This window comes from Trichogramma pretiosum, unplaced genomic scaffold (assembly GCF_000599845.2).
Source record: "Trichogramma pretiosum strain Unisexual culture from Peru unplaced genomic scaffold, Tpre_2.0 scaffold14, whole genome shotgun sequence".
Taxonomy (NCBI): Eukaryota; Metazoa; Arthropoda; class Insecta; order Hymenoptera; family Trichogrammatidae; genus Trichogramma; species Trichogramma pretiosum.
The window spans coordinates 2565642-2592309 of NW_019641706.1; the positions used below are offsets into that span (position 1 = coordinate 2565642).

General features: G+C 45.3%; 1 protein-coding gene across 3 annotated transcripts; it reads left to right on the top strand.

Moving 5' to 3' along the window:
- Positions 1-2906: 2906 nt before the first annotated feature.
- LOC106657052 (extracellular serine/threonine protein CG31145) lies at positions 2907-26596 on the top strand. Of its 3 annotated transcripts, none has more exons than XM_014378311.2 (7): positions 2907-3216; positions 17819-18257; positions 18447-18755; positions 23108-23232; positions 23412-23490; positions 24823-24915; positions 25046-26596. In XM_014378311.2, the coding sequence occupies exons 2-7, from the start codon at positions 18046-18048 to the stop codon at positions 25869-25871; spliced, it is 1644 nt and encodes a 547-aa protein (XP_014233797.1). In that variant the 5' UTR covers positions 2907-3216; positions 17819-18045; the 3' UTR covers positions 25872-26596. The 3 variants fall into 3 exon arrangements, with proteins under 3 accessions (XP_014233797.1, XP_014233795.1, XP_014233796.1); XM_014378309.2 differs by lacking the exon at positions 2907-3216 and adding an exon at positions 14261-14532; XM_014378310.2 differs by lacking the exon at positions 2907-3216 and adding an exon at positions 16818-17193.
- The last annotated feature ends 72 nt before the right edge of the window (positions 26597-26668 follow it).

The following is a 26668-nucleotide window of genomic DNA, read 5'->3' on the forward strand; positions in this document are numbered from 1 at the left end:
CAAAGCCTAGATAAGCACACGAGTAGAACATCTTCGGCCATTATACACCGCGCGTGCATACATTGTAAATTAATTTATTCTTCGTCCGGCTCGAACTGCAGCAGCCGTATCAGAAGCAGCAGCAGCGGTGCACCTCGTTTAACTGCACTGCAGCTCTGCATTTATAATATATTCCCGCGAGAGAGAGAGAGAAAGAAGTATAGAGCAAAGAATGCAGTTTAGACTCTCTATTGCGGATTCGAATCGCAGCATCGGTATCGTGTTTTGTTGAGGTGAAGCTTCTTTTTGTGCAACGTTGGGTATGAGGATTTAACCCGTGAATTGATCCAATCAGATTACTTGTTCGCGAGGTAAATAAGAAAAAGTTACGAAAAATGTTTTTTTTGTGCAACACTTCGAAAATCCACAATTCCTTTAGTTTTATGATTAAAACAACGAGTTTTCTTAAAGAAATAGATGTTGTTATGCACAATAATTGGGTGAAAATTGATCTACGTCAGACTAAAATTTTCAAATGTGCGAGCGAAAATTTTTCTTAAAAATGAAAATTATCTCGTAAACATCATACTGAAGCTGCTATCGATTGAGTGATAATTTCCTTAAATTTTTGGATTTACAATTGTTTTTTTAAGTATTTCTTTAGGTACTTGAAAGAATGAAAACTTCCTCATTAGAAAGTTTTTATTGCAACCCGAAAAAAACTGATCCTGTCAGGAAAATGAGAGTGACCAAAGAAAACTGATAATAAATCAAAAATCGTCAAAATTTTCAGCTAAAATTTTTATATCAGTTTAATTTTATCGTGTAAAAAAATTGATTGGACTTGCTATTTTAGAAATAGAGTTATGAATAAACCGTCTCTCTATGCTCACAACTATATTGTAAATTCTTCATTTTAAACCGTATTTTTCCAAAGTCAAGCTAGTTCTAAAATAACATCGGTCGAAAGGAAATCTACTTTCCGTCCAAAACAAAGATGTATTCAAAAAAATGTATGGTGTCGCATCTATGTTTTACCCGATACAAATTTATGTAGAAAGAACCTCGTGTAGAGTTGCGTCCACGTAGGTTTTTTTTGTCTTTCTTTTTAATCATGGATCGTCTTGTGTGTGTCGTAGTCGTGACGCTGCAGCGTAAGAACAAAAATATCTCATCGTCGTCCGTATAGCACGTGTAAATCTCGTAAAAAAACTCGAGTAAATTTTATTTATTGTACAAACGTGTCTTCTAATACTGTGTATCGTGTGTGTGAGGGTGTAGCGTAGCGCAAAACGATGAAATGAACTTTTTGAGTCGAATGACTACGAGAACGAGTCAACGATTGGGAGAAGTCGAACGAGCGACTCCAACTTCTCTAGGATTTTGAGCCTCTGGGACCAGCCAATGGGCAGAGCCGACTTCCCGGACTCCGAGTCGTCTTTCGTCCCGCAGAAATCGATCGGCTTCTCACGGACTCTTTAAAGGGCTCGAATTTCGACATAGATTCTCGATTCACTGCAGTTATTGAAGGACAAGCCCGAGCTCGACGACGACGGCCGGCCATTGGCCCGTCGCAGCACCGGCCTGCATTACTTAGCCAGTCGCAAGTCTTACATCAGTAGAAGAGTGATCCACGAGCTCTTTCAGATCTACGACAGATACGACGTGAACTACGTCAACGAGGCTAATCGTACGCATTCCCTCGCGGCTTGCAAGCTCGACTACGAGCCGGCGGTTCGTCGATTCCTCGAGCTCGGTCAGAATCCCGATCTCGTGGTTGGAAGAGTCGAGATCTCCCCGCTGCACCTGGCTCTGATTCATTACAATTTTTGGGTGGCGGAGCTGCTGCTGAGCCACGGAGCCGATCCGAATCTGGCCAATGGAGAGGGCGCGACGGCTCTGCACATCGTCGCCAATTACGAGCAACGCGGCGTGCTGCACCGCCAGGCGCAAGTTGTACGCGCCGCGCGACGACGACCACGAGCTCCGCGACGGCTGGGATCTAGAGGGCGAGGACTACAGAAAGTTGGTGGGTGCGTTGCTGAGCCGGGGGATTGACTCCTCTGGGTGTCCTCTGCCAGGCGAGAACGACCGTAAGCGACAGGTTGTCGGAGTATACTTTTTTTCGGCTCTGCGACGAATCGGGCCAGTCTTTGGAGATCGACGCTCGCGACAGATCGGCCAACACACTATTGGGCACTTGACTATGAAGTCGGGCTACGACGCAGGGGTAGTTAAGCAGCTGCTAAGAAGAGGCGCCGATGTAAATGCAAGCAACGAGGAAGGATCAACTCCTCTGCATCTGATTTCCAAAAGAAACGAGTATTTTTACAGCTTGATGGGGATATTATTTATCGTTAAAATATGTAATAAAAAAAAATAACTTTGATTTTATTTGTACAAAAAATCATAATGAAGTTTATATCACGTGGCTGTTCTTATACAGCTAATTTTTTTTCTTCCAAAAATCGTTCACGGCCATCTCGGACACTCGAAAATCGGTACGTAGGAAGCCGCGTGTGTTCAACTCGTTTCGAGCGATGACCAAGCTGATACATCGATAAAAATTGATATCAAAAGTATATCGATCGCGGCGAGCATGTGTGATTAGATCCTAAACAGTACGGAGAATAGCAACGCCGGCCATAAAGCTAAAACACATCTACACTCAAAGGTTGTATGTATAAAGGAGCAACGGTAGGTACAGCAGCAAGTCGCGTGTCGGTAGTCGTCGTATGTAGTCGTGCTCGGGAGGAGAGCAGCCAACAGCGCTGTATACATATACTTACGCTCTCGAGTAAGAGCTGCTGCTGCGAGCGCCGCTCATGCCTGTTGATATTGGCTCGCGCGCGCGCCCCGCCGCATGTATACGCTACAGCAGCAGCAGCAGCAGCAGTAGAGTCAGTCAGTCAGTCAGTCAGTTGGTAGCGAGCTTCGCGGGGGCCTCCTCCTCTCGCGCTCTCTCGCCGCGCTTCTGTATGTATCGCGTTCCGTTGCTGCGGCAGTTCTTCGTTCGTACAAAAGGATCGGCAACGCGGGCCGCGCTCCGTTGTCTCTATCGATCCTTGGCAAAATCGCGCCACGAGTTTGCGAATTATTCAAAGTTTTGGTGCGCGAGTGACACGATCCGACGCGTCGAGTTAGAGAAAGACCACGAGGCAAAGGTTCCTCGTGTGTATATGTGCGTCGATCGAACATAACAACAAAACGACGACGACGACGACGACGCAGAGCTCGGTACGTACGTCACTTGAGTAACGAACTAAATATGAATTCTTTGCACGCGTGTATATGCCTCTTTAATATTCGTGTCTTACATGTATGAAAATATGCAAATTCGTATTTCACGTTGGGTAAAGTATTTAAGTACCACCGCTACGGGTACGTATGTCTATCGAGCCAAGGGGGGACTCGTGTCTCTCGCGATTGCGAAACTTTTAATATCGATCTCGCGCCCACCGCGCACACGCACGCGGTATTTTTTATACCCAACAACCTGTAATGTATGCGTTTTTACCCATATAGCCGCGAGAAATTATTTTTCGGATTAATACGCCACTGCTCTCGCAATTTAGCACTCGCATACATTATAAACTCCAAACGCTGTGCATTGCACGGGTGCATATTTTTTTTTATCTATCTCTCTCACTTCGCGAAGCCGGATAAAATTCATAGTGCGCAATATCTAATCGACTATTACGCGAGAAGAGAGAGAGAGAGCTCCTATGATGTAGACGCGCGCGCCGGCGACAGCGGACAAGTTAGTGCAGTAGCCGGCACGGGGATCGTGAAAATAAAAGTTTGCGATATAATAGTCTCTTGGACGCCCGCGCGCTCGACGCTGTATATATAGGCTCCTTTTTTTGCTACCATCCTCTCGACGAGCGAAGTTTTTTTTTTCATTGTTACGATGCTGCTGCTCGATTGCTTGGGTTTATATAGTTGCGAGGCCAATTCGAAGTTGTCTATTGCGATCGAGAGAGAGAGAGAGAGAGAGAGACGTGCAAAACTTCGTGTGTGTGTGTGTGTTATATAGATGTTTGTAACGAAGTCGAGCGAAGTCCATTGCCAAAAGCACTATGCTATTATACACGATATACAATGTTTTGCCTCCTACACGCCGCGCTCTGCTCTCTCAAGTGTGCGATATACGCTATACAATGCATATCGAATCGAATGAGCTCATGTACTTACATACTTCGCTCGATTGACTCTGCTTGACTTTCGCGCATGTGTAACGCATGTGCAGCGCAATGCGAGCACACATATTTTTCTCTTCTGTAGTTTTTCTCTCTCCCTCTTTTGCTTTACGCGCCGCTGCAAGTGTCACACGCACGTGTACGTATAGTTTGGAAAAAACGTTGTTGTTGTTTTCTTTTCCTGTCGTTTCTTTTCTTTTGCGTTCGTCGATGTACGTTATCGCGCGGGAGCGAGAAAAAAAATTCCAACGATTTTTATAATTTTCATTCCAAACGCACACAACGCGTTTTTGATTAATAGAGCTGAACGACGAAGAATCGGCTCTCGACGAGAGACGAGATCACGAAGCATAGAGAGAAAAAAGAAGAAGAAGAAGAGTAATAAAATAAAAAGGCCAATCGCAGTGACGATCGGGCACATTTGCGTGATTCACAAACTCAATTGACCAAAAAGACCAAAGCTCGTCGACTCCTCGAATCATCGGTACGATTTATTATATCAAATACGACCGAGTGAAGCAAAAAGAGATATCGGATGATTCGGACGATACGATTGGATCGATCGTCGTAATATTATATATTGGCTTCGTGCAATAAGTTTCCCAATCGCATATAGCAGCAACCCCGCACGCTCGCAAAAGTTAGAGAGACACAGATAACGCGTACATATAACGAATTTATGTACGAGTGACGCGCCAATAGCAGTAGTAGCAGTTGTAGCTCGAGAATTGGGTTCGTTTCTTCGAGTGGATCTGTCCCCTATATACATATTATAACATTGTACTAGCTACTATATACGCTCCGCAGTGCGAGTATAAAATTCCGTCGTCGGCGCGACGAATATAACCACGGCGACGATTTATAAGCTTGCGTGTTGCGCGCGGGCATCTATTACGCACGCGTACAGTAGCAGTAGTAACAGCAGTTTCTGTCTTTATCTCTACTAGAGCGAACTCCGGGTGCAAAGTGGCCATATGTCGGCCAGATATCGCGCGTGGATCCAATCCCATGTATAAAAATATAATAATGTCACTCCGTCGCCGAATTCGTGATACGATGCACGTCGCAGGCCGATCGTGGCCCAAGGTCGGCGGAAGAGAATTAGGAACGCTACGCAGTGGCGCCCACAGCTCCTTCTTCTACTTCTTCTTCTTCTCCTTATTGTAGTTATGGGCAGCATCCGTCGTTATAGCCGAGCGTGGACGAAGGAGACGCACATACACACGCGGTCTATATATTGATTTTTCCCCGCGCACAGTGTGCTTGGCACAAAGCTTCCGCTTACTCGTACGTCCTTTTGCCCAGCATTGCCACGAGCGTAAGCTCGCAACTTACCACTAAGCGTCTTCTGCTTAATGTGCATAATATAGAACATAAAATTTTACATTTGCGAACGACCACCGCTGACTATGGTAGCAGCGTCTATCGCGTGACGTACATTATCCTACGTGCGTATCCATAATGATACGCAATGCGAAGAGAGCGTGACGGCCGGCCTGCGCGCGCAAAGAGGAGTAAAGAGATGCGAGCATTAACGCGCCGCTCGCCGATGTCTCATCGATCAGCCGCGCGTTAATGCGCTCGCTCACATAGCATAAAGTAGTGGTAATAAAAGCTCGATTCTTTCTTTACACTTATATAGCTGCCTCGACAATGCATCGCACGTAAGGGACGAGAAATCCCTCCTCTACTCTGCTCTACTCTCTCCGCACGCATGTGTTCTTCCATTCGTCCGAGGCCAATTATTACTCGTCACGTACGTAGAGAGACGCGGCGAGGCGACGATGAGCGTAGTAGCGAGGCTTTGATTATCATCGTCATATGCAGAGCCGCGTGCGCGTTGCCGATCCTATGTGTGTGTTTGTGCAGCCGCAACAGCAGCAGCTGTTTTATATTATGTCACTTTTTCAAAGGCATGTCACGCGAGGCACATACATCGTACAACGCATCCTAGTAATACGGGAGGCTATAACGTCGGAGGTTTGCGACGGCGGCGACGCACCACCACTATCCTATCCCAACCCGGCCGTAGGCGAATATTTTCCGTTCGATGCGGAATAATAATTTCTTCTTTCTCCTACCTCGCGCTCGCTCACGCGGTATTATACAATTACGCGTGTATACGATGGAAGTTCATCATCGTTTGCGAGAGAGAGAGTTAAATTGCTTTTGCGCCGCGCCGCGTAACCTCCGCTGGCCTTGAAATAAACTGTGCTTTGTACACATTGCACATATAACGTACGTACGCATACTTTATAATACGCACACGAGGGGAACGAGCTCGCGTACGTATCGGATCACTTGGCACCTTGGCGCAATCAACGTACAAACCAAGTTGCGCGCAGCACACCTGCACTTGTGCAATCAACAAATCGCTCGCGCGGATCGCGAAAAAGTGTCGATCGACGACGAGTGTGTTTAAATACGCAAAAATTCCATCGACGACGATCGACGACTGCGCTTTATTTTCTTTTTCTGCTGCGATCGACTCTCCTGTTTGCGCGCGTCCGACTTTTGTTTGTCCCTCGTGCATAATACATATAAAACCATCGTCGCGTCGCGCTTGGTATGTGTAATATTTGCGTAACTCAACGCGCGCATCAGCATCGACGATCTCACCAGCGACTATATGTACTCGATAATCGAGATGTCCGATTAAAATGCGGTTGACGGCAGTAGCAGCAGGGAGGGTACTCGAGGTCGATCCGCGCGTGTGTCTGTCCTATCTGTATAATACGCGTAAATATAAACGTATTTATTCGCACGCCTTGCTGCGCCATCGATAAGATTTGTAAAAAGGCCTCGAAAGATAGAAATCTTGGCGGGGCTGTTTACGCGACGCAAAAGTAGGCATGATATACATTATAATTATCGATATCAGATGTGGCACGGCGACGATAATGACAATATATTTAGAGAGGATGTATCGCGTTTGAAGCTCTCCGGAGAAGACTGGGATAAGCCTAATACTAAAAGCTCGGATGTGCGCGACGAATCGCTCGCGACTCGAGAGCTTAAGTGGAGTATAATTGATACTAGTTACTACTGCTCGGCTGAGATGTGTCGTATCTATGTATGAACGATGTCTCTGCACGCATGTACATGTAACTATGTAAGCGCGATGACCATGCGTTCATCTACGCGACTTCGTCGTCGTTGTGCATTTATGTACAGCAGCAGATACATATGTATATGGAGCGACTCGCGCGCGCTAAGTGACGACGAGGTCGCCGCCTGCACACACGTCGCACGTCGCGCAGTAATAATAACGAGCTTGCGGCGAGTCAGTCGAGGACCGAGCTTGGAATTTTCGTGATTTACGTCCGAATTAAACGCTATACGTGCAGCGACGATAATAATTATATTCGAGGTGTTGATTGTTATCCGCGAGACGACTGCACGCTGTTGCGCTTGTTACGGCGAAGAGGAAACATTTTTTTTTTGTAAGCTGCACAGCTCGAAAGTGCCTCACGGACACGTTCTTGCGCGTGTGATATATATTGGCCAAGCGAGTTGCGAGAAGAGAAGCGAAAAACAAAAACAGACAAAGACATTTTTACATATACAAAAAAAAAAAAAAAAAATAACGAAATCAAAATTTCCGCTTTCCCGTCCGCGACCCGTATTTTCTCTGAATGCGCTGCTACTGCCCCACACACACACACACACATGATCATGATGTGTACATGTTATAACACATGTACGTAGCTCCTTTACTGTAATACACTGTATATGTGTGTAAGACTGCAGGCGTGCGTCCTCGTCATTTTCTAAATTACAATTTCTTATTCCAGGCGGCGGCGGTCTAACGCGCTTGATTTTTTTCTCAACCTCTTTTTACACTTCCCACGCTCCAACGGTTCTTTCACACATTCTATATATATGTGTGTATAATATAATCTTACTTTTGGTTCTCTCTTTTAACTCTGCTGCTGCGGCTCGTGCATACTTCACACACACACGTATTTGGCACATATGTACAAGATAGACGCTGATTAGTCGCAGAAAATTAACGCAATAAGTAAGTAAAAAAAAAGGGACCCCAGAATCTCAATCTCAGCTGCGTCGTCGTGCACAACCGCATCGAGATATTTATTCATTCATCAACTCGTGCGCGGCTTCGTATTAATATATTAACCATGTCGCTGCACGCTTGATTCGTCGTCGCAACGAGAGAGAGAGAGAGATTTCGTACTCGCTCTTAATATATATTATTAAAGTAGAGACACCATTGCAGTGCATTGACAAAAGGTGCCGCGCGCTTAAAGCTCGTCGATGCACAGCTTTAAATGAGTTTCTCTCTATCTCTACATCTATAAAGGTGGTTGGGTACGTTCCCCGGTGCGTCGACTTGCTATGCGTTTACCGCAGAGCAGCAGAACTCGAGCGCGCAAGTAGATTGCGACGCTGCAGCCATATAGCACTACACACTACACAGCTCGTTTATCGAGTCGCTAGAGGAGATTCGTCGTATTTACGCCCGAGTTCTGCGGCGTAGCAGCTACAGCAGCAGTTAGCTCTAATTGCGATGGGAGATATTATATAGCGTGTATAAGAAGAAGACGACGTCGCGCGGCTGCTCTCTGCGGCTTTTGCCCGAGTGCTGTGTGCAGTTATATCTGCATCTTACGCGTGCAATAGAAGTAAAGTTGACAGAGAGAGAGAGAGTACAACGGCAGCAATATAGAAGTTGTACGTACGAGTGGTATAGCAGTGCGAGTGACCTATCAATGCAGCATAACATTGCTCCGCACACACACACTATAAATAAGCCACGAAGCTCGACGCTTTGACGTCCATTTACTACACGTGTTTGGCGTGTCGATATATCGATTAATAGAGTCGTGCGTTTCTCTATCGCTTTGAACTCGCCAACAACTCTCGGCTCGCCGCAGACGTAATAATAATATAATAGTTCTAACGCATTCGTACTTCATAGTATATAGTATATATAAGCTTCTGTCGATGCACCGACTTTATATTATATACAGCTTGATTTATCCGCCTTTATAGAGCAAGTGCGAGGCGGAAAAGAGCACGAGAGACGCGACGATAAGATATCGCAGCTTGACTTTTCTGACAAATTGTCATGTATAGACGCAGTTTTTTTTTTTGCTCGAAAGTACGATATTAGCTCGTAAGCATTTCGGAGCTCTCGGATGATTAACGCGCGCCGATATTTATCTTATCGTGCACTTATCGTGTGTACGCGCGTAAGTAATGTATTTGTGGAACTTCTTCTTCGAACCCGAGAGAGAGATCCTCCATTTCACTCCCTTTTTTCTCTCTGCAAATCTGTGTACGATTCCGTTTTTCTGCTCGTGCAAACTTCTTATACTTTACGTGCGCACGAGGTTCGCCGCGCGATTCGGAACGCGATACGTAATATATACACAAGTGCGTACATGCTCGTCGTATCGTTTCGTTTTTTCTTTTCTGTTCGTTATTGCAGCTGCATTTATAAAAAAAAAAAAGAACGATAATATCGGGAAGCTGTGTGCAGCTCACCCGGGACACTTTATACACTCTAGAATAATAATTCAGAGAGCCCCCCCGAACTTCCGCAAAACCACCGAGAGCTGCGCGGGAATGTAATCTCGCGCGGACGATGGTATATGGATGCTGCTGCGCTGCGCGCATATAAATTGAAATCTCGGCACGCGCGCGCGCGCGGGCGGACGGACGAAGAAAGTCCGCACCCTGCGCGAGGCCGTACAAAACGTCATCGTCGTCTCGTATAATCGAGTATATATTAGGAGGACTTTCTCTTTTCATCGCTGCTGCTGCTGCTGCGCCGAAAGTACATTAAAACCAGAGACAGAGACAGAGAGATGTTTTATTGTTCGTCGCGTCTTTCATTCGCTTGACAAATCTCAGCTGTTTTATATTATTATTATATAGTTAAACGCCCGCATGAGCCAATTCCGAAAGGCTTGAACGTTATTGCCTCATGCAATGTTTTGTATTTTATTTTTTTTTTTTGTTTTGAGCAACACACAACACATTCGTTCAGCGCAAAATTCGAAGCTTCGGGGGCTTACTCCTGCACCGTCACTCACAACTACTATCTCGGTCGCTCGGGCTAAAATATATAATACTATATAATGAAAAGTATATGTAGGTACGCGAGAGGCTATAACAATAAGACAAGTAAGTCGCGCATCGTGACTAAACAGTCGCTTGTGCGGCTGCGACGCGAGAGTAGAGTGCGGAGGCGGCGGCGGGGGGCCCCCGCGAGGCGTGTAATTAGGAAAAAATGAAATTCAAACTTATCCAATTCGACGATTCGTCGTGTCGCGTTGCGTAACTCGCCTTCTTATATTCACTCAATGAAAACTGCAGCAGCAACGGTAGCAGCTAGTAGCAGTTCCGTCATTACACGGCCCGCTCATGATCCATCATAGATTGTGTGTATACACAACATACCTTTACTAATACACGAGAGTAGTTGATCCGCTGGCTGGTAGCGATCTCCGCGAGCGAGAGAGCGCCAACATAATAGCCTGGGATAATGGAAAATGCATAGACAAATATATATACACGGCAGTAGCAGTAGCAGCAGCTGCTGCACAGGAGAGCGAAATGACTCAATCGTTTCTCTCGGTTAAATCAACAACGGAGATCCCAAAGAAAGTGTATGTATTATACACGTATATATTATTGACTTGTGGCTGACTGCTGTTGCTGCTGCTGCAGCTGACGGATCATGGGATATATTTGTGTGTATTAATAAATAACTAAGATCCAGTATATATGCGATTATTGACGCGTGACTCCGAAGAGAGAAAAGAGATATTGATATTGTCGAGTGCGCCGCGTGCAAAGTGTGTGTAAAGAGTTACGATATCGAAGAAATCGTTGAGCCGCGAAAGGTAGATATTGCGTATCGTTATTTTTATTTATTTTTTTTTTTTGCGTTGTTCGTTATTTTAGGAAAATATACGCATCTCCTCGTGCGGCACGATACATGTAGCTTCTTCCATATGCTACGTTGCAGCCAGCAGCCTCGTCGCGGGAGAAATTGGAGGCAGAATTGAGAAATTGCGAGAAAACAGAGAAGACGACGCGCTTCCGTGAGAATATGAAGGCTTGTATATACCTATGAAGCCTCGAGCTACTACACCGCGTATAATACCTAACACGACAGCAGCAGCAGCTCGTTTAATGCGATCCGCGAGGAGAGTTTCTTCTTTGTGTTGTTCTCTCTCTCTCTCTCTATTAGTTAGTCAGCCCCGACGTTCGTTCATATTATATTGTAGTCGTAGGTATATATATGAGGTAAAAAGGAAAAAAAACCCATTACGCGACAACAGCAGCAGCAGCGACTCTTGACTTTTTCACATGACTATGCAGCTTGTTAGGCTCTTTCCTCTACTCTCGCGCATGTGGTGGCAATTCACTTTCGGAAATACCTCGCGCGACGACTAATAATAATTGGAGCTCAGTTCTCCTATATCGACATGCGCGCGCGTATGTATATTACACGAATTAAGCAAGTTTTAATGCAGCTGTGCTATATACTTAGTTTATACAAATTTGCATGTTTATATTGCATGTACGGACGATATTACACGCGCGTAGCTCTGATATATTATATATATTGCTCGGCAATATTGGAGTACAGAGAGCTAAATACCCGGAATTCGGAAAAGTCGGTTAAACAAGCTCGCGAAGCACACACATATGCATCTACACACGCGTGATATCGTATATTCCTCCACCTCCTCCTACTTTTTATACGTGTATACACGTATATACGCGACGGACAAGACGTGTATCGTGTACGTACAAGTGCATAGTCCGCGCGGCTGCAGATGCATCATTGCCATGTATAGCTGCATATACATATCCAGCGAACAAGCTTGATCTCTATGAGCTACTCCGTAGCCGTTAGCCCGTGTATAAACAGGGTATAACGTATAGGTGGATATCGTGTGCTGCTCTATGGAGTGAAAATGTTTACGTTCCTACACATGGACACACACACACACTATGGGCCGGTGCGTCGTGTTATATAGAGAGCTCATACTACATAGGCACGAGATATCCAGTTCAAGAGTATATCATTATATGTAGGTGCTGCAGCAGGTCCATATTACGGAGTCTATATATACGAGCGTATATAATAATATCGAATTCAGCCTGGGCGACTACCGAACCGAACGCGCGCGCGTACAGGTATATGTAATATAAACGCACGCGTCCCAGCTCCCGCAAGAGGAGGAGTGCAGCATGTACATGCTACACGTTAGGATCCGAGTAATTGCATGCACATAAGGCCTGATGTTGCCTATAGGAGCTCCACACGAGCGACGATCTTGTCGAAAGGACGACGACGATGACACGGCCGAGGCTCTCGACGGGTGACCACGATGACGACGTCGACGAAAATTACCTTTGCGCCAGATAGACCTGATCTACACGTGACAAGCGGTGTAATAATCCGCTGGCGGCAGACCGGCAGATCATCATCATCATCCTGCGGAGTCGTACGTCGTCGTAGTCGTCGCGGCACAAAGTCAATCAATTGGCGCGCAATTGACCTCGTTTCCTATACGACTGCGTGTATGTGTGTATTCGAACTGTCGCATACGTATAAGAGCTGATCGCTCCGGCTGAGTCGTGCGCCGTATCCTCCTCCTCCTCCTCCGCCTCCCACTCGATTGTCTATGTGGTCTATATAGGTACGTGCAGCAGCGAACGTCGTATAGGGAACGGACAAATATAGGTTTTCGCTTTGGCCTTTCGGAAGCGCGCACACGTGGATTCGTATCTCCTTAACATAGGTATACTATAGCGGCTCTTTTCATTCTGTCTCTCTATATAGTCTGTTTTCGTGCGCGGTGCTGCTCGCTGGGCTTTCTCTGGCGCGCGAGCTGCATCGCAAATTAGGCAGCGAAAACGGATGTTGATATCGCACATGGAGAGAGGGGGAGACAAAAAAAAGAAAGAAGAAGGAATATACGATTATTCGTCACGGCTTATTGTTGCTCGAGCACGTTTTTCGCGATATCTATCTCGACGACGAAGATACCGCGGGTATACGTAGTTTAACTGCACATAGACGCGGAAATTTTAAAAGGTCGCGCTTATGCGAGCTTCGACCTATAACTGTCCGCGAATATATACTGGCTTTGCTCATTTCCGGCTCATATGCATAATGCTCGCAGCTACTTCGTATGATTTTCCATACACATTTATAAAAAGTACTGACGGTTGCTACACGTAAATCATCCAAACAATATCAATCGAGACATTCGACTTGTCAGTCGGTTAAATAGTGTACACTATACAAAACAAACAAAAATGTTGTGTATTCATCGTGTTGCTCGGTGAGCTTTTTTACCGGGTCAGTGCGTGCGTGCGCACACACGTGTATACGTACTGCACCAGGCGTAAATAAAACAGCCGAATCGAGCCATGTACCTACTCTTCGTCGTCTTCGCAACTGGACGGTATACACACACTACCAACGTTGCCTATCTAGAGAAAGAGAGAGAGAGAGAAGCGAATCGCGGCCGAGATATAGAGGTAGTAGTCCGAGGTAGTAGGCATGTGCGAGGCATTGTCGCGCGCTGACCGCTGAGCTAAAAATAAAAAATTCGCGCGCACATATATATTTCTCTTGCTCGGGTCTATGCTGCATACACTATGCTATGTATGTATATATACTGGCCGCAAAAACACACGACGACGAGCATAGAGCAAGAGATTCGAACAGTTTTAGAGCGGACGAGCTACGAGCCACAAACATATTATACATATCCTCCTCTCTCGAGAATCTCTTGTCGAATTTTTTTTGCCTCGTTTTTTTTTATTATTACATTACTCGAGTTCTCTCGTACGCACTTACATAAAATTGACAGTAGTATAGCGGAGTCGTAAAAACCAAGATAGAAAGAGAGATACACACGCGCACACTACTCGAGTTCTATATCGCATATCCGAAAGTCCGTGCTGGAGCTGATAAAACTACGCAGACTCCGAATTAATTTAATGCTGTACACATTCGTACGAGTTTACGAATCGACAGCGCCGAAAACTAGTTGGCCTAATAGTTCCAGCGGTTTTTCTGAGTCGTTTTGTTGTCAGTGTGTCGCGCGCGTCTGCTGCTGTTGCTGTCTACTGTGTGACTCCGAGTAGTGATTCTCGCTATCTCTCTCTTGCTCACTCGCACATAGAGAAGAGATACAGAGAATAGCTCCGGCGTGGCTGCTGTGTGTTCATAGAAAATATTGTATACTTGTGAGCTATAGTGTGTGTGTGTGTGTGTGTGTGTGTGATAATAATTAGCTCGGTAATCATTACTGATTATACAATTGTGCTCTCGTGATCATATCCTCGCTGTATCCAGGTAAGCTCGTGTGTGCGAAATTCCATATTTATTGCGAAAATTCAACGGTAGGAATGTCTGTGCAATAAAGTCGTACGATATTATACGCTATCGGCGACTCGAATAGCAGAAAGATTTCAATTCTTTCTTTCTTTTTTTTTCGGTGTCGTCCGTCGTCGCTCGCGCTATCTCGACCTACCACCGCTACTGCAGTAGCTACATTTCTCCGCTGTCTTCTCGCTCGCACTCTCGATTATATATTTTCTAAATATAAAATTTGCGTGCAGCGGATATTTAAAAACGCGCTCGTGTGTGGCTGCTCTGCGCGAGAACGAGGAAAAAAGGCCACCGGACTGTCGCCGCCTCGTTGTCGTGTGCAGATAGACGACAATCGTTAAGACGAATCGAGAGACCGACAACGATCACGCCTCTTTCCGCGAGCTGCACCGAGTCCAAGTCCATCTGTCTTGTTGTCGGCTAGCGCGATGCGCGCCAATAAAAATAAACAATACGAGCAAAATATCAATTTCAAATAAATTCGTGATAGATAAATGGCCAAGAGCTATGTAGTCCTCCGTTGCTCGTCGCTTTATATAGCGTGTACCTTGACGTTTCGCGTATGGTCGAGTCGCGAGCAACAAGTGTCGCGCGCGGCCACGCGGCGAGCCGACGACCTAAAACTCGATACACACGTTATACTATGTTTACGTATAATATATACATACACCGATGATAGCTCATTCGTGTATGCGCGCGCCCAAGCGTTTGAGACGTAATTTACATACTACTCTCGGTAGAGGTATATACCTTTATAACGATAGGTTTTATAATAATAAATGATCAAAATAGACGCGCGACGCGCTGTCTGACGTTTACGACGATGATGATGTTATGTTATAAATGGTCGCGGCCACACACACGCGCGCGGAAACCCGCGACGTACACAAAGAATTGTTGCAGTAAAAAAAGTGTCAGTTCTCGCACGCATGTATGCAGCCAGCCGAGCAGATCGCGCCTCATATATTATACATTACTGCTATGTTACATTGCGCGAGACTCACAATCTGCCAGTCCCATCGGTACTCATAGTTGCAGCGGTACATTTTTTCTTCTGCTTAACGAAGTAGCTGCTTTTCGAGCTAGCTCTTGCGTTCCATATGTACTCACACACGGTTCGAAATATTATAACATCCTGGCACGAATCGTTCGCGAGCCTTATCAGCCGACAATGCCAGGTCTGTACGCGCATATACGGGCTCGTAAGCTGCTCTCGCACACATAATATAATGTATAGATGAAAATCTTCGCGGCCGCGCTCAAAAGTAAGCTGAGAGAAAGGGACCATCTCGTTACTTCTCGTGTGCGTATATGTGTTGGTACGATTTTAGGTGAACTTCTCTCTCGCTGAATAGCTCCGAGGAGATCTGCGCATACGTGATGCATCGCACCTCCTTAAAATGGTAACTCGCGCGTCCATTATGGGCATAATATCCATTCGAGGATTCTTGGATTACGCGTACGCATCGCAACTTGGCACGTATAAATCCTCGACTCGTGTGCGTATATCGCTCTCAAAAAGATCATCTCTTCCGATACTCTACTGCCTCACTCTTTTCTGCGCGTGTTAGTCGCGCATAAATTACTCGGTGTACGATTGCTCATACATGCCACCGCTGCACCGCACCGCTGACCTTTGTGTCTCGCGCGCGCGCGCGTGGATTTCGCAATATTGAACGACGAACGATCGCGCGCGCCACTTTTTCGAAAAAGTCGTCTCCGAGTTTATAAATAAAATACATATACGTACGAGCCGCACGTATTATAAATTGCAGCCAGCTGCACCGATAAGGCCATTATGCAGTCGGCGCGGCGACGCGAGTCGATCATCGCAGTTGCGTAACTCGTAATATAGACGCAGCGTTGAAAAATAAAATGAAAATAAAGAGAGAAAAAGAAAAAACATCGCAGAAGCCGTCAGTGATAGTGACCTTTGCTCCTCGCCCGATCGCGAGTTCCAATTATATACCACTGTATCGGCTTTTCTCACCGCGCGTCGATGCACATAAGAGGATAGAGAAAGAGGGAGAGACGGCTGATTTTTCCCCGTTTCTTTCTCTCTCTCTCGCTCTGTACGTATGTGAGTGTGTTGACGTCTACATTGCACGTGCTCGCATATATATAATATGCAACGAACGCCGCTTTTGTCTCTCCCGGAAAAATACCAAACCCACACACGTGCTCTATCTTGCTTTGCAGATTTATGCGGCCCTCTCTCTCTCTCTTTGTCGCGCGCATTCGCACGTAGCTCAAAGCACTCGTAGCATAAAAAGCGCAGCAACTGCATTTCTATATAAACGAGTCGACGACCGTCGTGCCTCCTTGAAGTAATCGGAGCTGCTAGCTAGCTAGCTGCGACGACGACGACTCAGCTGCTGCTGCTGCTGTGTCAGAGTTGAGCGGTAACAAGCCTGGAGGAGGCATCATGCCCCTCGGGCCGCGATCGACCATCAGTCAATTGCAGCTACGCCGGTGGTCGGCAACGACAGCAGCAGCGACGAAGCGCGCCAAGGACTCGTTCGATTTGCAACGAGCCGGCTTCGTGCCGCCGGACATCGCTGTCACGGCTCGTCGTCCCAAATAGTAGCAGCAAATCGTTTCGTACGAGTACCGATCTGCAGGCAGGTGCGTTTTTGTGCGTGTGCCGCTTTTCAGTAACAGCGATTTGAATAACTCTCAATTGTAGTAATATAAGTTTTAACAATTATAATTACGTAATAATATTTCGAAAAATGGAATGTGAAAATGAAAAAAAAAAGGCGAGAAAAAAGTCGCGCGTCGTGCGCTATCGAGCTCGAAAAATTCCCTCGCCCGCCGAGAGCGCCTTTGGCATTACTTGCGCTTTTTTGCTTATCTATATACTATATATTGCACAAATCGATATAATGTTTACAACAGCAGAGCAGCGCTCGTGCCTCCTCGTCGTCGTCGTCGTCGTCGTCGAGAGTAGTACCCATAAGCTGTGTGTCGAGCGACGCGGAACGACGTCGTAAAAGTTAAATACGTTTCGCGAAGCGCGCAGCGGGTGACACACAGCCGAGTAGATCTCGACGCATTAAATGACAAACGGAAAAAAATTTTAAAGGAGTTACAGAGGAGAAAAAAAGTGAGAGTAGTAGTAAGCAGCTGTGGGGAGGGCACCCGAACGAAAGCGAAAAAATAGCACGCGAGAGGCTCGCGCGCGATTCTATAGATCAGTCAGTCGGTCGATGTAGTAATGAGCGAATCGATCGCTTTATCTATTTTACAGAGGTCCAAGCCGAATCGACGACAACAACAACAACAACACAAGCATCGGCATCAGCGGCGAGAAGATCGCGCAAGGCCAAGAACTCGCCGCCACCGGAATGCCGCGTCAGCGAGAGGGTAGCAGCAGTAGCAGTAGCAGTAGCAGCAGCAGCAGAAGCAGCAGCAGCAGAGGCATTACCTGCCGCAGCGATAGATAATAAGCAAAAGCAATCATCAGCAGCAGCCAAGATGGAACGAACGATGAAGCTGGCGAGCCGCGCGGTCCGACTGCGGGAGAAGATGCTCCTGCTGCTGGCCGGCCTCGCCATCGTGTTCACGCTGCTGCTCGTCATGGATCTGCAGCTGGATCTCGGTTACAGCGGCCATCACCTGGCGCCGAGCCACGGCAGGGTGCGCACCGCCGAGGACCCCCAGCGCGACACCGTTTACAACAACTTCAGGTACTGTATCTACATTTTCTATCTATATGTATGATGCACAATCGACCATGCAGCCCAATACGTACATAACGGCACTACTTGGCTGGCTGGTGGTCGAGATTTTCGCATCGCATCGCTCTATGTATAACCGCAGCAGCTTCATGCGCCGATCCCATTATATCGAACCCACTTTTGTTACTATATACACAGGCGAAAGTTCCTTCAGCGATTCAACGCGAGCAAAGAGGCCGCCGAGCAGCAACTGTCCGACGAGGCCTCCAAGACCTCGACGACGACGATGACCGCCGCCACGGGTACGAGTAGCACGACCACGACCACGACGGAACCACCGCCGCCGAGGGACGACTTCGTCGATCTGCAAAAGTACGCGAGGTATACGGCGTCGTCGTTGGAGCAACAGCAGCAGCAGCAGGACTCGCTAGCCGAGTCCGAGAGGAGTAGCTTGGACGAGCTACTGGACAATCCGTCGATCGGTGAATTGAAAAAGATGAAGTTGGGGTGAGTCATTGTTTATTATCGCTTTTTTGCACACGTAAACTATTTGCAGTGTGTAGGAGCTCACGATCGAGGCCGATTACCGTTGTCGACTCCTATATATAAATATACTAGGGGGGCGAGCCCCCCTGCGCGCTTCGCGCGCCAACCCCCCTCGTTTACAATTTCATATGAGTATATGTTTAATAATATAAAATTTTATATAATACTTCCATTGTACAGACGTTCTCATCCAGTTGAAAGATTAGCATTACACTTAGAAAATAAACAAAATTTAATTTTCCCTGAAAATGAAGAAGTATTGATGTCGGTTTACCAGCGTTACGTAAATGTGTTATTACGTAATCGAAAATTAATTTTTGATCTAAATTCATTTTTTTGTATCTAAGAAGATATTCATTTTTATAAAATTCCAGTTGACTATTTAAATCTTCTTCATCAACAAGAGTTTTTAAAAAATCCAGATTCGGTGCTGGTAAACCGACATCAATACAGCTTAAATTTTCAAATTCTAAAATATCATTTATTTCTTTCAAAGCTCTGTTTTCATGATTATCTTTAAAACCTTCCAAAAAATATTTTTTATAAGTTTGCCAAACGTCTCGAATCATTGGTATATTGTTAATAATTATAAACCAAGGGAAAAATTTTCTAAGTTGTTTCGGCATCATTATTAAACAAGCTTCGTCAATATTTTTTTTATTTCTAGATCGCTATCTACTAATCCCATTGCAATCGCCGTTTCTCTAAATGTATCGTATTTAATACCCTTATAAGTTCTTAAATCGTCGAATGATTTGCAGCCTTTAGCTTTGTGTAAAATTAATTTTAAATAAAACCGTTCAACATCTTTTGGCACAACACTAACTATTCTTCCCAATGTATTTGAAAATTGTGATCTCCGTTCCCAAATTCAAAATTTTTTATTGTACTTATAGTCTTGTAAATTATTTACGTACGTGAATTTTCTAGCATGAACATCATTTTTATTTAAATCAAACCACGCTGTTAAAGTAGTACCAGGCTTTTTGGCTGCTTCTACTTCTTCATTTTCAGGGAAAATTAAATTTTGTTTAATTTCTAAGTGTAATGCTAATCTTTCAACTGGATGAGAACGTCTGTACAATGGAAGAAACCAAAATAACCAAATTAACCATAATAATTTTTGGTTCTTGTACAAAAAATCAAAGTAACCATAATTATCACATTTATGACCCTATTATTTAAATTATTTTTGTACCAAATGAACGAAAGGTCACGTGACGTAATTATGTGATCGTCGCGTGATCGAAAGTTCAAAGTCACGTAATGTTAACGTATAGAAAGGTCAGTCACTTGATGATCGCGTTATAGAAAGGTCAGAGTCACGTGATGATCATGTGATGATCGAAAGGGGTCAAGGATCAAAGTCACCATAATAATCACCACCTGATCAAAAGGTCAAGGTGTCGTGATAATCACGTGATCAAAAAGTCAAATTCAAATATTTCGATCGAAAGGTCAAAGGTTCAAATGGTCAACATGGCAAAAGGTTACATGACCTCATTACGTGATCATCATGTGCCTCTGATCTTTCGATCACGTGGTGATCACGTTATGACGCATCGCATGATGAACGAATTATAACGCTCAAGGTTACGTTATCATCAAGCGGTTCGTTACTTAACGTAACGTTACTTAAGCACGTAATCGTCACGTGAACGAAAGGTTAAAATCACGTAATCAAAAAACCAAAATAACCATAATTATCACATTTATGACCCTATTATTTAAATTATTCTTGTACCAAAACGCGCAAGGTTACACTATAATAAAATGTTTAAAATGGCGAAAGGTAAAGAGGTCACGTGACGTAATCACGTGATCGTCACGTGATCGAAAGGTCAAAGTGACATAATCAAAAGGTCTGTCACTTGATGACATCGTTATAGAAAGGTCACATGACCTTTTGATCACGTGATCATCAAGTGATGACGTCATATGATCATTCGACCGAATCACGTGATCATCACGTGATGACGTCATGTGACCTTTCGACCGAATCACGTGATCATCACGTGATGACGTCATGTGACCTTTCGACCGAAACACGTGATCACCGCGTAATGACGTCATATGACCATTCCACCGAATGGCGGCGATAATTACGTCATATGACCATTCCACCGAATAGCGGCGATAATGACGTCATATGACCATTCCACCGAATGGTGGCGATAATGACGTCATATGACCATTCCACCGAATGGCGGCGATATTATCTTATAATATAGAGAGATTACGTCATATGACCATTCCACCGAATAGCGGCGATAATGACGTCATATGACCATTCCACCGAATGGTGGCGATAATGACGTCATATGACCATTCCACCGAATGGCGGCGATATTATCTTATAATATAGAGAGATACCGATATATCTAGATTCTCTCGGTAAGATATTTTCCCAATATCGTCCACGTCGCGTGTCTAATCGACGCGGATCCGACTCCGATGCGCCGTTATGTATACTCGCACGATCGAAGAGCCGATGCTCTCTATTCGTGCGCTTCTTATATCTTCTCTCTCAGTGCTGTGTGTGTGTGTATAATATAGGTGAGAATCGGGTGATAAACAGCAACAGCATCGGCAGCACCTCGAGCTTGCGAGACAAATACCAAAGCATAGCAAATAATTGCGATCGAAGCAAGAGATCGGGATAATTACATTATTTCGAGTCTGGATCGAGTATATTATATAGCTGGACTTTACGTTAGTGAGAAACTAGAGATCTATATTTTTCATATATATTTATATATTCTCTACGCCGCGTACCGTTGCTCGATCGCGTGTTAGTTAAACTTGTGTTATATACGAAAATGGGTGAATAGCAGCAGCAACAACATCTCTCGCGAGAGAGCTGGCTCGAGTTCGTTCGTTCGTTCCTTCCTTCCTACGGCTATGCACACGCGTTAGCGCCAACAGGCGGCTATTTAAGCTGCCAAGTGCAGGACTCTTTTGAAATACAGACACGCACACGCGATCATCCGATCTCTCTCTCTCTCTCTCTCTCTCTCTCTCTCTCTATCTCTATGTATATGAACTATTTTTTTACTACGAAGAAGAAGAGAACCGCGAGGTGGATACATATATGGCGAGTACGATATGGAAAGCAATTGTAATATATGTGTAAGGCAAAAAAAGACGAACGAGCGAGGAAAAAAAATGAAAGAAGGAAGGATGAGCAGAGCAGGCCAAAGAGTGTGTATGAGTGAGCTGCGCGTGTACATATTCATAGTATGCTCCGCGGCGCTAACGGTGCATTTCTCTTCTCTCCTGCGGGGCAAACGCCTGCGCGCCCGCCTTCATATATATAAAATAATAAAGTGCATAAATACGTGCGCCTCTTTTGCTGCTGCTGTAGACACTATGGCCAAGACCAGATATAATCCTTTGTTGCTTTTGTTTGTTTTTCCAGCCTGGACCGCGTCGAATATTACAGCAGCAGCAGTAGCGGGCGACTATCAGATTTGCACGGTCCTTTTGCATCTATAGTCGTGTATGCGCGCGCGTGACACCGACTATCGCGCACGTACCATCCATTATAAACGTCCTTGCGCCGAGTAGCAGTGCATTATTATTGCATTCCGCGGCGATGCTCGCAGCTCGTATACGTATGAAAACTTTTTGCCCCGATGCACAGGCAGACCCTGGGGAAGCAGCAGCAGCAGCAGCAGCAGCAGCATCATATAGCCATGTACACGCACGAGTTCGGAATACTCGATGTATAAACAAAGTATAAAAGCCGCGCAAAAAATCCTCACGAGCTTTCGAAAGCTCGTCACGTGCGGCAGTGTGTCTATAGGCCGCTCTAATTAACTCTGCACCGCTGCTGCTGCTGCAGCGTGGGATATCATAACGAACTGCTACACGTATAGGTAAATACGTAGCTGCGCGCGCGCGTACAACCTGCAGAGATTCTCTCTACAGGCGAATTGAGTTTTTATTTTTTTTTCTTTCAATGCGTTAACAGAGCAGAACGCCAGAGCGGCAGTGCGGAATAGTCTCTCTCTCGTGTGTTACGCACTCCGTTGCATACGTTAATAGGCCTCGATCGTCACGCACGTGTATCGTACATAAACACACACACAGACACATACACGAGTATGCCGTTTGGTCTAGCTGCAGCGCCCAGGCAACAAACAGCGTGATAGGACAATTTCGCGCTTTGCAAAACATGTCCTAATGCTCTTTTATCAAAGTTTAATTAAGGGAAATTAATTGAACGTGAGATGTATTATCGCGCACACGCTAGATTACGGATTTTTAATAATATTTTTTTATTAACCGTTCGTTTCGTTTGTTCGCAACAGGCATAACTCGACGCTGCTCGAGCGCTTCCATGTGCAGATAAGGAAGCGCGAGCTTTACCCCAAGGACTCGCCACTGGTCGAGGAGCTTCTACACTTTATGGCCACCCAGCCCATCGTGCACGCCTGTGAGTATATTTTTCTTTTTTTTTTTTTTCTTTTTCATTCACGCCTCGATACGCCTGGCGGCCAATTAAGAGCATATCTCTCTCTCTGGTTATTGCACGATTTTTGTATGTACGCGCGTGCATATGCGATTAACGAGCTCATCGTCTATATCGGCTTGTTGTTGTTTGCAATGTTTCAGCCGAGAAATCAGGTGGCACGCAGCTCAAGCTAGTCATGGACTACCCGGACAAGGTGCAGGCACTGTTCAAGCCCATGAGGTACGATCGCATACCGTATTACACATATAAATATCGACGCACAATTTTATATCTCTCTCGTATATTACAAGAAGGCGAGGACAGCTCGAGAAAATCGTGGCGTGTGCCTGTATATTTTATACATTTTATGTATCGCTCTCTCGGCCAAGAGGGCCATAAAATTAATGAAAAAAAAAGAAAGAAAGAAAAAAAGCTTCGCGGTAAAAGAGATCTTTATACCTTTTGGCCAAAGAGAATGAATAGGAAAAACAGGAAGCGCCACAGAGAAAGTTTAAATATTCATTTATTAAGGCTCCTTTCTGGACTCTCTTTTTCATTGATTTAACGATCCAACCAATACCAGTACGAGAGCTGAGATTCGAGCCGTACGAATCGTAAAAATCCTAGAACGCTATCCTTTATTTTATTATCTCGTTCAGGCTTCTCGCACCGTATAACGTATATCTATGTGCGAATGTTAAAAGAAAGAGGAAGAAAAAAAGGTAATTTTTCGCGCGATTAAATTGAACGCGACACCAGCAGACAGAGACGCGGTTGTAACATATATACACCGCCGCGCGCGAAAATGTAATCAGAGGCTCATTAGCTACGTGTGTATGCTCTGCGCCGCGATAGATGTGCGCCAAGCCAAGTCAAGTCTCTTTACTATATCTTTATGCGTCCGTGTGTTCGAGTAAAGACGCGCGCGCGCGAGGCAATTAATCCGTTAAGATTGCTAAGACTCTGCTCCGCAAGTATATACGTAACGGTATATCCGCGTAGTAGCTAGATTCAAGCCTTAGAGCAGCAGAGCACTGCACCACGATGCACTTCTCTCTCTCTCTCTCTCTCTGCTCTTGGGCAAACCGTAAAATACTCGCTATAAGCAGAAGCTACGCTTCTCTATTCTTTCGCTCTCTGTGCTGCTGTGCGTCCTCCACTTTTTCCAAACCGATCGCCGCTGCCTCGTTTTATTATATACCGTGCATCGGCCGACACAACGAGGCTGTCGATGGCTTTTGTACTCTGTAGCTGCTGCGCCTCTGTATGCACTGCCACTACTATTTACGGACTTTTTTGCGCTCGATTGTAACAATAATCTCTGCCTTCGTCGTCGTCGTTGTTGGACGACGACCGGATGAAAGCTGCTGCTGCTGCTGCTGCTCTACAGCGGGCGATAATTGCCCAGGCTGCTAGTTTATGCACTTGTCCGTAGTACAGAGAGCAAAAAATTGAAAATAAAAAAAAAAAGAAGCCAACGAGACGTTCAGCACAGAAAGTCCTGTAGTGGTAGCAGCTTTATCATAAATAATATGCACAACATAATAATGTGGAATAAAAATTTTGCTGCAGGTTTCCGCGGGAACAGCAGACCCTTCCTAATCACTTTTACTTTACGGACTACGAGCGTCACAATGCCGAAATAGCTGCTTTCCACTTGGACAGGTGAGTGTTCTCTTTTTTTCTTTTTCTTTTCTTTTCTTTTTTTTTGTCATCGTCGCCCACTTGACGCAATCTCTCTTGCTGCGGTGATTTATTGTTATATAACAAAACTTTTGTGTTTCGTATTATACAGACTACTGGACTTTCGGCGCTGCATGCCCGTGACGGGCCGACTGCTCAACATGACGCGCGACATCTACCAGGTGACGGACGGCGACATACTCAAGACGTTCTTCGTCTCGCCCGCGGGCAATCTCTGCTTCCACGGCAAGTGCTCGTACTACTGCGACACGAGTCACGCGGTGTGTGGCTCGCCCGACCAACTCGAGGGCAGTTTTGCGGCCTTTCTGCCGGACAAGAGCCTCGTGCCCAGGAAGGTCTGGCGTCATCCCTGGAGGAGAAGCTATCACAAGCGCATCAAGGCCCAGTGGGAGACGGACTCGGACTACTGCAGTATGGTAAGGGAGCTGCCGCCCTACAACGAGTCGCGTCGTCTACTGGACCTGGTGGACATGTCGATATTCGACTTTCTCACGGGCAACATGGACAGACATCACTACGAGACGTTCAAGCTTTTCGGCAACGATACCTTCACGCTGCATCTCGACAATGGACGAGGCTTCGGTAGACCGTTTCACGACGAGATCAGCTGTCTGACGCCGTTGCTGCAGTGCTGCATAGTGAGGCGATCGACCCTGGCGACGTTATTGAAGTACCAGACGGGCCCGGTGAGACTGAGTCAGGCCATGAGGGAGAGCATGGCCCGGGACCCGCTGAACCCGATTCTGTGGGAGCCGCATCTCGAGGCGCTGGACAGGCGAGTGCCGCTGGTGCTGCAGGCGGTGCGCGAGTGCGTCGCCAGGAGTCTGGACTGGGCCGATGTCGTCAAGGACGAGAGAGCCGAAGCTGCGGCGGTTGCCGCGGCGCAACACTCGGCTCAGGCTCATCCACTCCCTTAAATACAAAGACTTATACCCCATATAATAATGTATAGTGATGATGATGATTTTTTAACAAGACTTTTCAATTTTATTATCATTGTTATACACTCCCCCCTCTCTACGCTTTGCACCAAAGCCTTCTCAATGTGATCCGATGGACTGCGGCGCGCGCCTCCCTGGTGACGCCTAGTTTCATTCTTTAATTATTTTTTATCAATTATTCTATAATCGTAATTAATTACAATATGTAAAATATCTGCTCGTACGCATTTATCTCGTGTACGAGCGGGTTAAAAAAAGTCTCGATTATAGTCGAGCAAAAACACACAACTTGTTGTATAACTGTAGGTACACCTAAGGCACTACATAAGATTTACAAAGATTACATAAGTTATAGAATCGTGTAAGTGAACCAATCAATCTTGTACATATTTACGATATAATTCGATCGTTGTTGATTACTTTTTTTCTTGCTCTTGTATAAAAATCAATGAAAAACACTTATTATATAGATTATATCTGTAGCGTATGTTATTATAAATGAATTTAAATGAATCGATACACGTTTTTAAGTCATAATATATAATATGAATACCGATTTATATACATGTGTAAAATTGTGTGTGACGATGTTCCTTATGTGAATTTAAGTACTGGTTATGAATTTTAACTCTATTAATTGTAAAAAAAATAAAAAATAAAAACTCAATTACGAGGAATGTAAAAAACAAAAAAAAACTTGAATTCGACTCATTTATTATACCTATAGTATTTTTCAATTCCAAACTGCTACTGTGCATGGTATATTACCGATC